Source organism: Lagopus leucura, unplaced genomic scaffold, assembly GCF_019238085.1.
Source record: "Lagopus leucura isolate 7727_CA_CO unplaced genomic scaffold, USGS_WTPT01 Super-Scaffold_100106, whole genome shotgun sequence".
Classification (NCBI taxonomy): Eukaryota; Metazoa; Chordata; class Aves; order Galliformes; family Phasianidae; genus Lagopus; species Lagopus leucura.
The window spans coordinates 33,567-48,944 of NW_024962325.1; the positions used below are offsets into that span (position 1 = coordinate 33,567).

The 15,378-nt window shown below is 46.3% G+C and overlaps 1 protein-coding gene across 4 annotated transcripts in view; it reads right to left on the reverse strand.

Moving 5' to 3' along the window:
• The window catches only part of IGSF21 (immunoglobin superfamily member 21), a 46,909-nt gene that overhangs the window by 17,256 nt on the left and 14,275 nt on the right, over positions 1-15,378 (reverse strand). For all 4 annotated transcript variants that reach the window (XM_042887705.1, XM_042887704.1, XM_042887707.1 and 1 more), the window contains exons 2-5: positions 10,815-10,927; positions 4,883-5,004; positions 1,070-1,188; positions 533-648 (exon numbers count right to left, since the gene is read on the reverse strand). In XM_042887705.1, coding sequence (XP_042743639.1) covers positions 533-648; positions 1,070-1,188; positions 4,883-5,004; positions 10,815-10,927 — 470 coding nt within the window. The remainder of the gene's footprint in view (positions 1-532; positions 649-1,069; positions 1,189-4,882; positions 5,005-10,814; positions 10,928-15,378) is intronic.

The following is a 15,378-nucleotide window of genomic DNA, read 5'->3' on the forward strand; positions in this document are numbered from 1 at the left end:
CCCTTGGGCAGCTGTGAGTCCCCAGAGCTCTGCAGAAACATGCTATGGTGCTAATGGCAGGAATTGCCTTTGCTTTGACACTGAATGTATTAATATATATATGTAAAAATCCATATACTAAACATTAAATAGCAGAATTTCCTGTTGGACATCTAGGGACAACATGTGTGTAATAACAAAAGTACAATTTAAGATAGGTCAGAAACAATTTTGGTCACAGGATAGGAGAAAACAGAATAGAAAAGAACAAAGGATGGAATGACTGGGAGGGATCTGCAAAGACAGCTGAATAGAGAATAGGATAGAATAGTTGGAAGAGATCTACAAAGATCATTGAACAGAGAATAGGGTAGGATAGGCTAGAATGGAATAGAATAATTTCAACTGGAAGGGACTTACAAAGATCTTTGAGTCTAACTGTCAGGTCACAGTGAGTGTACATATACAAAGCATCTCTCTCTCCAATACCCTGTTCTCTGCCAAAGGATTGCAGGGACCCGACCTACAGATATTTTCAGAAACAAATTCTCACCAGTGGGGCAGGCTTGCCACCGGACACTACACACACCAAGGTGAAGTTCTGTGCCTGGTAGCGGCTGAAGGGCGCTGGTGTGTCAGCAGCAATCACTGAGATAGATGTTGGCGGAGCTGCATTGGGGATGAAGAGCTGGAGAGTGAGTACAGTGTCCCCATCCCATCTCCAGCATCACCTCTTTGACTCCCTGCAATTCACTGGGGTTGCAAACTGGGAAAATACGAGCTGGAGGTCACCCCTTGAACCATCACCATAATGTCTTGGTGGTGGTTTGAGCATGGGGTCTGACCCTCCTAAGGGTTCCCCTCTATCCCCACCCAACTGCTCGCTCACCTATCACTCCTTATCGTCACCATCACATCATTGTTTAGTCATGACTGCCACCACATCATCACCACCACCACGCTGCCACTACCTCATTGTCCCCACCACCCTGTCATCACTACCTTATCATCCCCACCACCTCAACATCATTTCCACCACCACGTTGTCACCAACTCATCATCCCCACCATCACATCATTGCTGCACTCACCCATCACATTGAGGAATATATTACCAGACGCCAGGACCACCTTCTCCCGTGTGGCTCGGTCATAAATGCCGACGTGACACTCATAGGGGCCACTGTCCGAAATGCGAACCTCGGGGAGGCTGGGAAGGACAGAGGGGACTCATTGCCAGCCCTTACTCCAGCTTCCCTCATCCATAGCAAGGAACATCCTGCTAACAGTGATGGAAATGAGCCATAGATCGATAACTATTAATAACTGCAAAGGCTTCAGGAGTGAGCTGTGTAATGCAGTTTAGCAGCTGGAGTTTACCAGCACTGGCAGCTCCTCAAGAAAGTAAGTAATGGCATTAAAGAAAGAAGAAGCTCACAGGAAGTAAAGGCACTGCTGAGAGCAAAAAACTGCAAACCACAGACATTAAATGTTTGCAAAATGCTTATGGGAAAGGCTCAGATGCTATGGACCCGTTTCCAGCTGGGCAATGCCACAGCTATGGAAAAGTGCACTGGATAGAAGCATCAAAAGCACAAATTCCGAGCAAGCATGTTCCTATGCAGGGCATGCTTTGATCTATATGGCATCTAGATTTTTGTATGTATTCAAAAAACAGTAGAGGAATGCAGTACAGGAGGAAACACTCCAACCAGCTGTAAAGAGCCACCTACCAGTGCAGCATCCTGCTGCAAAAATTAGGATGGGACCACCACACAGCCTCCCATTGGGACATCCAAGCAAGAGTATCATCTGTCTAGTCTCAGTTTTACAAACAAAAAAAAACTTCCAGCCCCCAAAATGGATTTTCTGCAGCACTCAGGCATGCACTTTGCAGGGCTTCCCCAGCTTATGGGGGAAACAGAGTGGCAAGCAGGACTCAGCGGCTCCTCGCTGGAAGCCTCTGGCTGCCTTCCCATGCCTACTACCATGCAAAAGCCCTGCTAGCGTAAACAAGCCCCCGCTGACGTGAGCAGTCGCTTGGCAGTGCCTTTTAACGGCCGTGTTACTCTCAACTGAGCCTCCGCCATCTGTTGCAGCCTCTAATTACCCATGCACGCATGCTTGGTTAGCAGAGAAGAGGGAAGGGAGAAGCAGTTGGAATGATTTCGGTCTCTGCTCCATTTCAGGCCTGTCCTATTGCAGTGGCTTGAGATCTCTAAGCTTACTTGGAGATCTAGATTTGGGGGGAAAAAATGGTCCCAACTGGATCACGTTGAGGGTTTCTGCCGCTATCCCAAGGATCCTTGGGATCCCTTATCCCAAGGATAAGGATCCAGCCCTGCTAGACAGAGGAATGGGATGTTTGGAAGGGACCTACAAAGATCACTGAATATAAGATAGGTTAGAACAGAGAGGACAGGATGGAAGACAGGACAGGATAGAACTGTCAAGCCCTAGTGATGCCCCACTGCACCCTTTGTACCTTGCAGCCAGGCTGGTATCCCATGCAGATGCTCAATGTAGGGTGAGCTGGATGCCCTACAACACACCTCTCTCCTCCCTGAGAGGATTTTTTTTTTTTTTTTAATTTTTTCTTTGGTCAAAATCCACTGAAATACCACTCAATAGATTCAAAAAGCAACTTTACGAGCTGCTGAAGCAGCCACCAAAACAGGAAGACACAAGGAGAGACCCCCTCACACCCAAAAAAGTATCAAGCCAGCGATTCAGAAAATGGGCTCTTTTCATACCCTTTGAGAAACAGCTCCTTTCTCAGAGTTCAAGGCACGTTGCTGCTTTCCACTGCAAAAAGGCAATTGCGTACAAATATTTCTAGCGCAAACATCCTGGACTGCATGGTAATTCAGATGATTTGTAGGCGATGCACTGACAATTACCGATGCTTTTAAGTGCTCAGTTCTAGGGCAGCAGAATTTTCTGCTCTCAAATTGTATTAGTTCTACAACACGTATAAAAAGAAAAAAAATCCACAAAAAAAAAAAAAGGAGGTTTCTGAGACAAAATACTGTTAGGGTCAACGTGCCTTAAAGAGGGTGAATTTGGTACATCTTCATCCTCATAGGATGGCTCAAGGATTGCCCATTGCTGGGGTCTTGCTCTGTGCATGAGGAACGTTTTATTCTGATTTAAATTGCCGGTGCTGCCTGCTGAAGACCAGTGGTTAAATCCACACTGAGCAGAAACACTGGTGTTATGGCAGGAAAACAAGGTTGTCAAGTTAGGGAATGTGTAATCCATTAGCAAAGCCTCCAAAACATCCTCCAAACAGTAATTAGTCATGTCAGAAATTTGCAAGGCAACCAAAGTGAGCCTGAGCTACACAGAGCAGCAAAACTCAAGGAGGGAATTATCATCCTGGTATTCCCTGGGCATCCTCTGAGCAACTCCTGAGCATCCCCTCAGCAACACCCAAGCATCCTGAGCAATTCATTTGCATCTTCTGAACATCTTCATGAGCACCGCCCTGCCTGCCCCCCGCCCCGAGTATTATCCTGCCTCCCCCCCCCCCCCCCCCCCCCGAGTATGATCCTCTAAGCCTCCTAATCCCTGTCTGAACATCTCCTGAGCATCCCTTTCAGCATCTCCCCTCCAGCCCTATTTTCCTATTTACTGTCCACTCTATATTCACATTTATCCATCATAGAATCATAGAATATACCAAGCTGGAGGGGATCCATAAAGATTATCCAGGCCAACACTGGGCTCCATACATGACCAACCAAAATTCAAACTATGTTATGCCATGAGGTCAAGAGATCGCGTGCACTTGCTCTCGCTTATAACAAAACACAAAGCCAAATACAATAGAAAAAAAAACATCCAAAACCCCCAACAAAATTCATATTAAAAAATTGATTAGAATATCGTACTTGCATACAGCTAGGCATGGATGCTTATCTAAGGGATAAACCATGCCAAGCCCTTTCTGTACTGTGGACATTTGCAGGCATGAAGCACTGTGCTGCCTCAAGAAACTGACTGTATTTTCTTTCCCACACATAGGAACTTTGTTACCTGGCACTTGGAAAACTAAGCTTTGAAATGCGATTAGCAAATTCTAATTTAAAAGGAAAACAAAGTAAAAAAAAATAATGAAAATAAATACTTTGCTTCAGCATTTCTGGCTTAAATTAAGTCTCCCCATGATGTTTTTTTTTCAGGCTTCAGTTTTGTTTTTACAACATCAGCAAAAAACAAGCATGTAATTAATAATAAAGCTGACACTCTTGCAAGTGATTTTCACTTGGAGGAAACACAAAGATGAGCTCTTATGCTGCTTTTATATAAATAATTATTTTTATATATTTCTCTCTCTCTCTATACGCACACACACAGACAATTGTTTTTTTCTCCAGCTTATTTCAACCTTTGAAATTTCCACCCACAATACCCATTCCCCCAGGGACATGCAGGACCTTGGGGACAGACCCTGGCTCTTTGGCGACAATGCTTTGCAATAGGACCATTTCTTTGGAGTGGTTGCAACACAGGAAAGACAGCAAAAAAAGGTAATTTCCCAGCATGTGCAATTATCTCATTAGCAAGATTCCTGGGGTCACCATATCCCCACAGATGAACGAAGAAGATAAGTATTGACTTACAGAATCACTGAATCACTAATGTTGAAAAAGATCTCTAAGATCATCCAGCCCAACTCCAACCCACCTCTATCATGCCCACTACCCATGTCCCATCTCCATGCATCTTGAAAACCTCCAGGGATGGCGACTCCACCACCTTCCTGGACAGGCTGTCCCTGCACCTCAACTTAATACCCTCAAGCAGCCCAATATGGGAAAAATTCCTTAAAAAGTATTAAGAAGCAGCCAGCATGTTGGAGGACGTGACATGGGCTGGACAGCAGCGTCAGAACAACTTACCGCACTGTGGACTGGTAGACCAGGTCCTCCCTCTTTCTGTAGTTCTCCATGTGTGAGAAATTGGTGGAGAACATTGCATCAAAAGTGAAGATCTTCTGCTTGATTGTGCCGCCATCAGTGACCTACAAACAAAACCCCAGCTATAAATCTCATTAAGCAAAATCCTCCAGTTTCTGTCTGGTTATCACTGCAGCAGTTGAAAGGCTATGCCATCACCCACCTCCCCAGCTGCTCCCTAGGACTGGCATTCCTAATTGGAAAAAAGCTTTTTGATGGGACCATAGAGGAGGTGTATCCTTCTCCACTGCCACTTGTAATGTTTTAGTACAAAAGAAAAAGCAAAAAAAGCAGAAGCAATGCATCTTGGCCACAGAGATTTGGAGGGCTGCAGCAGCTCAGATCAAGACACTGGAAAGTTAAAAAAAATAGTCCTTTTCGAAATAAAATAGGCATCAGGTGCAGAAGTGTAGTGACAAACCCTAGAGCAGCATCTTCATGCTCTCTCGCCTTGTGCTTTCCTTCCAGCTTGGGAAAAAAAACAACTTTTGTTCCAGATTTTATCTCTCCCCCCTTTTTATCATATATAGGAGGGAAAAACATGCTGTCAGTAAAACTGTCTCCATAGATTTATTTGCTGACACTTTTATTACAGAGAAAACACATTCTCCTATGGACGTGGGACAAAGAGCAACACAAAGAATTGCTGGAGCCATAAATCTCTGGCCACTGGGGGGCAAGGGGAAGTTTTCAAGGAGAGATCGCATTCGCTCCAAATCTTATGTATGCCCTGGACTGGGTTCGGAGAGGTTTGGGCGAAGGAGAAAAAATCTCAGCACCACACTTGGATCTCAGTGTACCATAGCTGTTAGTGCAATGTCCATGGGGGTTTTCCAGGCATTATTTTGGAGATAAAAAAGCATCTCAGAAAATAAATGAATGAAAGAATAAATCAAATAAATACATAAAGGATTTAGTAAAATCCATTCCTTTTTCTGAAACAGCTGCATGCCATAAACGTGCTACCCTCAACTTGCTGCACCAATCCCGCAGCTGCAATTGCAAGATGCAACCGTAGCATGGTGCTTAGACCAGCCGAAATGCTGCACTCCAGATGTCTAAGTTGCACTTTTTTTCCCCTATTTTATGTTACTACTGAGCCTGGTCACTGCCAAAGGAGGGATACTCTGAATCAGGGTGTTGATGTTTTTTATTTTTATACTGGCTTTTTTTTTTTTTTTTTTTTTTTACTGGGTTTTGGTGCTATTCCCATGCTATGGCCAAGTTGCACTGCAAGAGGGATGGATTCCATACCTGGCCAGATGCACGTAAAGCAAATGGAGCAGAGCAGTGCACCAGGGAAGCAGAGGCATCGCTGCCCCTGGGAGCCCCCATGGTCCCCTGAGGAGGGATGGCAGCTCTGTGGGTCCCTAAGGATTACAGGCAGCTAACAGGCTCCTCTGAAAAGGCACACAAAACAGTCTCTCTCCGGGGATTAGACCTACTTACAGCCTTTTATCTGCACCCTAGGGTCAGGTTTGCTTTTTCTGAGAGGAGCTACAGAAGAAAAATCGCTGGAGAATCTACAGGGGGTAAAAGCAGTAGATTTAGAATAGGGTGAGGGGGGGGGTTTGGCAGCATTGAGTGGTGATCACTCCAAATTGCAAGCACCAGCTCCAAGCAGCCCCTCCTGCAGAAGGGGTGCATGGAGAGGAAAAAGTGCATTTACAGCACTGGCACAGAGCTCAGCCTGAGGCTGCAGGCTGCCTGCTGCATTATTTATAAACCCCAGCAAAGATCTTATTCCTGACAAAAGCTCAACAATTGCCACTATGCTGAGAGACATTAACCTTCTGCTCCCTCCTGCTTCTCCCTCGTTTGCTCTCACCTCTGCGGTGACCCAGCTGCTTACTGCCCCCAGAACACAGCCACCCCTTTAATATTACTGGAGCTGCTCATCGGGATGCTCGATAAGCATCCCACTGTGATGGATGGGGACCAAGGGATGGAGGAGCTTTTCCTCAACTTTGGAGGAAAAGCTGGATTGCAAAAGGATGGGAGGTGCTATGCATCCCAAGCTCTCACCCTCTGGTCCTTGCCTTGCTTTTTGCTTAAGACTACCCAAAAGCACTACTGGGGGAAAATAAATTGAGTGGTTGAGTTCTTTGCCCAAAAATGGGATGGATTGATCCCCAAAAGAGCATCTCCATCCCCCATGCTCCCCAAAGGGAGCAGTGACATTTGGATGCTGCATACAGAATGCATGCACGTACAGATGAGCATTACACACACTGCAGGGTCACGTGCAGTTTTGGGATGCTCCCTGAAGCCGGAGCCATAATAGAGAGTACGCTGCTGGCTCTCAATCCACTGTGCTGCTGCGTGTGACCTTGTCTCCCTGCCTGAGTTTGAGAAATTAAAATAGTTACCCATGCTGACATTTAAATTATCACCTCTGAGCGGCAGAACCGACTCAGCCAGCATGGAGATGAATGGCACAAGTCAGCCCATGCTCACTTACTGTCCCAAGATCTCTCCATCAGCACTGTGCTCGTAATTCAGAGCATTTCTCTGCAGCTATAAAACCAGTGGCATGTCCCAAAACAGGAGCAAGCTTATAAATTGCAATAGATTTGCTTCAGCTGAAAAATTTGGAGTGCAACACCCCAAAAATTTGCAGTGTTTTTAGTATCTCGCCGTCACCTTCCCCTGGAGCCCATGGTGGCTTTATTGCTGCCACTAGGAGACACTGGGGTATGGCCATGGTGTCACATTGCTTGTAATGGGCAGTGGTAGCCCCTATGGGGACCATGCAGTGTCACCGCTGATACTGTTGATCATGTGCTGCCAACATCTGGAACACATTGGCCTCTGCCTGTTACAGAAAGCAAAGCCCACACACTTTGAGTGCTACAGAAACTAGTGTTCATGCACTGTGGATGCAACGGGAAGCAATGCCCATGCATCAAGAGTGCCAGGGGGAACAATGCCTGTGTATGGACACTACAATACCAATCCCTGTCTTCCTGCTGTTTTCTTTCTTGCTAATTATCCTGAGCACCAAGTTAATGAAATGGGAGAAAGCCACCTGCACTGGACCCAGGGACACCCCAGTGCTGAGTGCTGCATGTCCCCAGGACAAACACCAGTCAGGAGCTGCACTGCTCCATCAAAGCAACATGCCCACAACTCATCCACCACCAAAACCATGCCAAAACCACTAAAATATCCCATGCCATTGGCCTCTTGTCATCTGTGCCCCTGGCTGTGTGCAACCTGTGCAGAGCCAACACACGACCAAGAGGATTTTCTTCCTTCTCTTTGCTGTATGTCTCTTTTTTTTGTTTGTTTGTTTTTTGTTTTTGTTTAAGAGCTCTGCACTGCTGCGAAAAGTAATTTTCTCCCTCCCCATCACTCGCTGTGGTGTGGCAGTGGCCACACTAATCAGGTCTCCAGTACAACCCCTGAGATGCTGCAATCAGAGGCAGCCAACAGTTTGACAGCTCGGTGTCTTCCAGTGCTCATTACAAGCTTGTTTGCAAGGATGCTGCCATCGCACCTCCTGAAAGGTCTTAGGGGATTCGAGACAGAAGCCGGGGGTTCCAACCATGTTTGCACATGTTCTCAGGCAAATTACACCCACTGGAGATGGATTTACTGTGAGGATTTGTGGGGGTGTTTGGATGTTAATTAACACCTCTGCAGACAGCACACAGTGCTGGTTTTCCACAGAGAAGCTATGTGGCTCCATGCTCCTTCCCCTATGTATCATGTCCTTTGCTTGTCCCAGGTGCCACCAATCGTCTTGTTCGCACATTCCATGGGTTATGCACGCTCCCTATGGGTCATGGGCACACACATTGTTATGCACACAAACCACTTCTAAGCATGCACCCCATGGGTTATGCACACACTCCATAGACTACAGACATCCCTGACAGGTTGCACATGTGCCTTGATGAGCTACAACACGATGAGTCAGGCATGCACCCCATGGGCTACGCACCCTCCCTGTGGCTTATGCATACACACTATGGATTACGTACAACACCCTCTGATCTACGTGCACGTTCTATGGGCTACGCACATCCTCTGATTGGTTATTCATGCTCCTGATAAAACCATACACACACAGGAAGGATTATGCACATACCTCATAGTCTACGTGTGCATCCCATGAATTATGCATGCTCCCTACGGCTTGCACAAACACATGATGGGTTATGTACAGACCTCACAGGCTACACATGTGCCCTGATGGGTTATCATGGTCCTCATGAACCACACATGCACTTGATGGTCTACACACACACACCCTGTTGGCATGCATCCCATCGTCTATGTATGCATCTCATGGTCTCTACACGCACTCTGTATGCATTCTACACACACTCCAACGCCTTACATCCAACTGCTGCCATTGAGTTTGCCACCACAGTCCACCTCTTTTGCCTCCTTCCTATGCACCCCACTTTCACCTCCGCAAAGTATTGCGCCTTAAAGCCAATGAGCTCTTTGCTTCCTCTAAAACAAACAAAGCCCCAAGATTATCTGCACTGCTCCACTGGGCTGCTCCAGTGCACAGAGCACAAAAGCACTGTCAGAATGATTTACAAATGCAGGAAGCACACTGGGAAAGGAGGAAAAAAAGGCAAGGAAGGCAAAAACAAAACAATACCAAACAACTGGAGGATAGGAGGATTTGGGGAGATAAAAATAAAAGCTGGGTTATTTTTTCCCCTCCCACTCTCTCCATAGCATCCCACACTGTGGTTTGCTCAGCCACCCCACGTGCTGTCCCCTCAGCGAGGGCTTGAGCATGCCTCCACGCAGTGGGATTAGGCAAATCCAGACCCAGCTTGCAGGAAAGTGGGTTAATCCAATATTACTGAATGGAAAAGGGAAGCAAAAACCTGGTGAAGACTGCACCGTACAAAAAAGCCTCCTCCTCCCCAAATTGGAAGGGGGACAAAGCCCCAGAGCAAGTCACTAAAAAGGGGTCTGGAACAATTTTTTGTTTTGTAGTTCAATATATTTTTGTTGATACACCTAACCACACATATTTACAGCAGGGCACAATGGGAACGCACGCAGCACACTCATGCAAGAGAATATCCATCAGCACCACAAACACTATTCTGTATTTATAAACCCTGCCAGCTGTGCAGAATAGCTTTAAGGCATAGCAGCTCATCATTTGAGGGGCAAAAACAACACAGCAGGAACAAGAAAAAACGTTCTACAGCAAGGGACAGCCCTTTCATCTGACGCCACCAGCCCCATTAGCTCCTTCTCTGCAAGCAAACCAAAGAGCTAAATCTTCACCACCTGCAACTTTCTGCTTTTTTCTGTATAAGTTAGGTTGGTTTTTTTCCACTGTAGTTGTTTCTCTGGGGCAAGGCAGAGTGCAGAAAAGCCCAGGAAAGCACCATACATGCCCAGTTTTGCACTATTTCCCATCCAACATAAATAAATAAATAAAAATCAGTGTGGCTGACCTTAATCCCAACTCAGAAATCCCAAATGGCACCTCATCCCAACTCAGAAACCCGGATGGTGCCACCTGCAACTTAAAAATCCCAAATGGTGCCAACCCCAGTTCCATATTCTTGGATAGTGCCAACCAACCCCTTGCACCCATAACCCTCACCAAAGCCAGCCTAACACCCCCCCCCCCCCCAAAAAAAAAACCCAAACAGTAAAACATACAAAAAAGAAAAAACCTTAAGATGACTGCCAACTCATTTCCCCCCCCTCTCCTCCCTGCTTTAAGAGCCAGGCTACTTCCTTGTTGGCTTTGTGCAAGGACAGCAGCACAAATGATATTTCCACCGTCGCACTGGATGGCCACACTCCTCCCCATCATCCCTGACCTCATGTCACACCGCTGCCTCCATGTCCCCATCCCCAAGGGCAGAGGCTGGTGCCAGCTCACCCGGTACCAGACGATCTCCCGCATCTTTCCATCAGTCTTGAAGTTGCATTTCAGCGTCACAGCGTCGCCCACCACTACAGGCGGCAGTGGCTCGATGCTGACTGTCAGATAGGCTGCAACAGAGGGGGAAAAAGGGATGTAAGAGCTGGATAGGATGCCGAAAATTTGTTCAAGTGGTTGTGGGGGCATTCAATGGCTCTGTTCAAAGACTAGAAGTTGATTACACCCTACATATGCGGATCTTGTCATCGTATGTACCAAACGCATAAAAAAAGTACCAGGGAAAACCCTCCTAATATTATGTAGCATATATTTACCAGCACTAAAATGCAATGAAAAACCCTTTTGCTGCTTTTCTCTCTCTCTTTTACTTTGCAAATCACCCAACTTGCCCGCAGGTACCCAAATCTCACCTGCCTCTGGAAGCTCAAAGCTGACCTGTGTACAAACCCCAACCCCAAAGACCAATCGGGATTTGAGATCCACAGTTGAAACTTAAAGCCTCGTTTCTCTTCTCATTTCCTCTCTCTATCGCTCTCCTCTTGGTTTGCTGCAAACCCATTGCAGGAGCACAGAGAGGTCAAGAGGGCAGGGGACTGCATTTCATGTTTAGTTTGCTGTACCTCCTCCAGCTGCAGATTGACAGCCCTGCAGATCTGAGCTCTTACTGAGTACCATTTGGCACTGTTCCCAAGCAGCACACCTCAAATTTCACTGCAAAAATCCATTTTGTTTTAACAGCTGCTTGCATTGGATGGAAAAGCAATGCAGAATAAATAGGAGTGGGTTTGCAAACAGCCCCGAGTGGTGGAAGAACTGAGATTCCTTTGCAGAGGAGGCAGCTGAGGCTGGCAGAGATGGGAGAAAAGGAGGGATGTAGGGGTCACACAAGTTCTTTGTGGGCGTATCCCTGTTTTTGCCACTTCACCTTTGACATTTACAAAAGATCAGGCACAGAAATCAACAAGCACCAAAGCAATGCTTTGTGCCTGGCAGAGCTCTGCTTGCCAGTAGACATGGGCAGCTCCCAGGCAAGATCTCATCTCCCTCCTGTCCCCAGCATGGATCAAGCAGCCAATTATATAAGGCTGGCAGCAGCAGCACAAGTGACAGGTGACAGAGTTGAGATTGCATTCTTCCTTGCGCCTGCAAGTTATTAAGATACACCAGCCCCAGCCTGGCTTGAAAGCAGCCCCTGTAGTTGTTTTTTTTTTTTTTTTTTTTTCTTCAGTGGGTAAACTGAGGCAAAGAGGGTGAAAATGCATTTCTGAGTGCTCTGCACTGGCTTCAGCCCCACTCTTGCACATGGTAGTGCAAAGCCAGAGCACCCCCATCCGAATCCCTGTACACACATCTCTGAACTCCATCTCCCAAATGGCTTCAAAAATCCAAAATTATTGGTTTTTTGCTGTCTTCCTCTATATGTTGTAGAAGTCCCATAGCTACACCTCAACCCTTGAAGCTCCCACCTCAACCCTTGCTCAAAACCAAGCCTCAAATCTGAAGTGGGCCACTGCAAAGTTGCTCCTTCAGTGTTGGACCAACAGCATCCAAGCATCAGAGCAGATAATTCAGGCTTGGCAGTGCTATGAGGATATCTACTTCTTACAAAACAAAGCATAGCTATAAGATGTTCTGTGCTTTGCAAAACCAACTCTTACTTCGTTGTAACCTCTCAATTTCTTGCATCAGTTCTATAGGTGCCAGAACCCCCCATGCTCAACCAGCAACAGATGCCCATTTCAGAGTGAAATCTCACCAGAAGGAAAATGGTGAAAGAGGGAAAGGGCATGAAGCAAGGAGAAGCAGCTACTTGGTCCTCTGGAGGAGCCAGCCACCAAAATGCCAGGTACACGGGCTGGGAAAATAAGCCCAGGCACTGATAAGAAGGAAAAAAAAAAAAAAAAAAGCAGAAATCCAGATGGACTCATCCAAAACCTGCTGCTCTGGCGCACATCCCCACAGAAATCTCCTATGCAACATCCCAGCCCCTTCTCGGTGAGAGAGCGACGCTGTGATGCTGCTTCCAGCTTGGATTTGGGCTTGCTCATTCCTTTTCTCTTACACCTGTTGCTGGCAGGGAAATAAGCTCTTGATATTGGCTTCTGCCATGCTGGCATATCCCTGTTAGCTGCAAATGGGCTTCTTAGTGGTGCATTCATCATTGGTGGTGATGCTTATGAATCTCAGCACTCATCTCCCCTTCTTTCTTTCCAAGTGTGGAGAACTGCCACACGTCACCATCCTACAAGATGCACACCCCCAAACCTAATTCTGACTTCCCAGAAGGATGAGTGCGCAGAAGATGCAGAGAAGAGCTGAGTGCAGGTCTGTAGGATTTTGGGACTATGTCAATAAAATCCCTCCAAACCACAGTTCAGCTTTCTAAGACATCACAGCCAATCCTTTGTCACAGCAGAGAAATACTGGAAAAGGGTATTTTGCAGTCAAAACTGTGGTCATTTGCTTGCTTCCCATGCTCAGCCCAACCATTAGCTAGAGGGGCTCTGCTCTGCAATTCTGCCCCCCCAGAATGTGATTATGGGAAGGGTCATGTTCTCATCCTGCTGCGCTGTCCCCCAGGTCTTGCAACAAGATTTCTCCTCAGCTTCCACCCAAACATTTTTGCTTTAATATGCAGGTCTCTGATGGAGGCATCTGATATTGTGCAACAGGAGGGTTTCCAAGGCAGCAGTCCCTTGCTTGGGTTCACAGGGACTCCCCCTGGGTAAATCTAAGGTAAATTTGCATCACACAGAATATTTCCCCCCCCCCTCCTGAATGCTTGTAAGCAAATTCCAAGGTTTGGCCTCACTTTCAAGCCTCTAGTTCATTTTTTCTTTTAATCAGATGGAAAAGCAAAGACAGAAAGGGGTGAACCAAAAAAAAAAAAAAAAAAAAAAAAAGACCCACAAATGGGCTAAAATAAGTGTAAGGTATAAACATCACTTTAAGTCCAAAATTTGCCATTTTTTCTGAAAAATGAAGCATTGCACACTTTCCATACCCACAAGGTTGCCAGGTTTCAACACAGAACCCCACCTGTATCTTTCCCTTTCCTCCTTAGAAGCAGAGCAGAACTCACCCCCTATGGAAACAGTGCAGAAAGTCCTGGTCTGGTTGTTCTTTGTGATTTTTTTTTTTTTAATTACAGAGGAGAAGAAAACAGTAATGTCAGATACTGCTGAACCTGAAAGTCTTTTGTAACCGTTTTACAAAGGGCTGAGCATTGGATTTGTGTCTGGCCAGCCAGCACCTCTACAGCCCCAAAGCAGCTCCCAGCTCTATGCTCCTCTCCTTCCCCTCCACTCTTTTAAAATAAAACATATTTCATAGCCAAAGATGAGCCATGCCACCTTCTGATTAGATTCTGACCTACAGAAATGCAGTCCTCTGATTATATTTCATCCCTGGGGGAAAAAAAAAAGAAATAAAAAGGTATTTTTGATAGCGAGCAGTGGGAATTCTTGCAACATTCACTTAAAAAAAAAAATTACGAAAGGAAGGAGGCAGGAAGAGATAAGTGAAATGTCCTTTTAAATCAGGAGTGACACATTAATAAAAGCAGCACATTGTAACATGCTCGGCACTTTCAATTACAGAACAGCTGCAAGGGAGGAGGTGCAAACACCAATGCATGCAGAAGTTGAGGGATGTTGCTGCGTTCTGGTGTGTCCCATGGTTCTCCCCCCATGGAGAAAACCCTTCACTGTGTGTCCAATTACTTTTAAACTACATCCAAGGAAAATGTGGGTTTATTGACACTAATTGGTGCTCGTCTTCCCTGTATGCTCATCGATTCCTCAAATCTCATTGTTCCCCAAGAAGCCAAAGCCAAACCAACAGTGGGTTGAGACATGTCTCTGGGAATATCCCCACATTTCACCTGCCCCTTCTGTGCCTAAAGGGATGGTCATTTTGGGGTGGCAGTGCTGTTTCTGGTGCTTTGTTGGGATGGGCAGCCAAGCAGGAACACCCTCCAGGTGCCAACATAGGTGATACAAGCACATCCCCACTGTAATCAGCCCACGATTAGCAGAGCTTATACACAATTCACACCATTTCCTTCACCACCTCCTGTCCCTAGGTCCTCCAAAAGTATTCAGGAAAAGCAACCTAATGGGTGCTTTGCATCATCTTCCCCTCTTTTCCTTCCTCCTGCTCTTTCTTATTTTCCTTTGGCTCTGATGTCTCCATTCTTCCATTCAAGACTTAACATTTCTGTGTCTTTCAGTCTTTTGTCCCCCTCCACCTCTCCTCTTGCTGACTTTTAACATGAGGCCAGCCCAGCTGGCTCCTGCTCTTTCTGCCTTTTCATTTTTCTCTGCAATTTTGCCCTCCTAGGTTCCTTCTGCTGGCACACAGCAGCAAGCACAGGGAAATCCTCCAAGCGCACAAACCTTCTTTGCAAAAGGTTTGAAAGGATTTCAGGATTTTGCTGATGGAGGAAGCACGCTGCCCCTTGCAGAAGAGCCACTTGGGATGCTAAAACTATGTGGGATACAGTTAGTGCACATAATGGGGATGGGTTGATGGTTGGACTTGATGAACTTAGCAGTCTTAT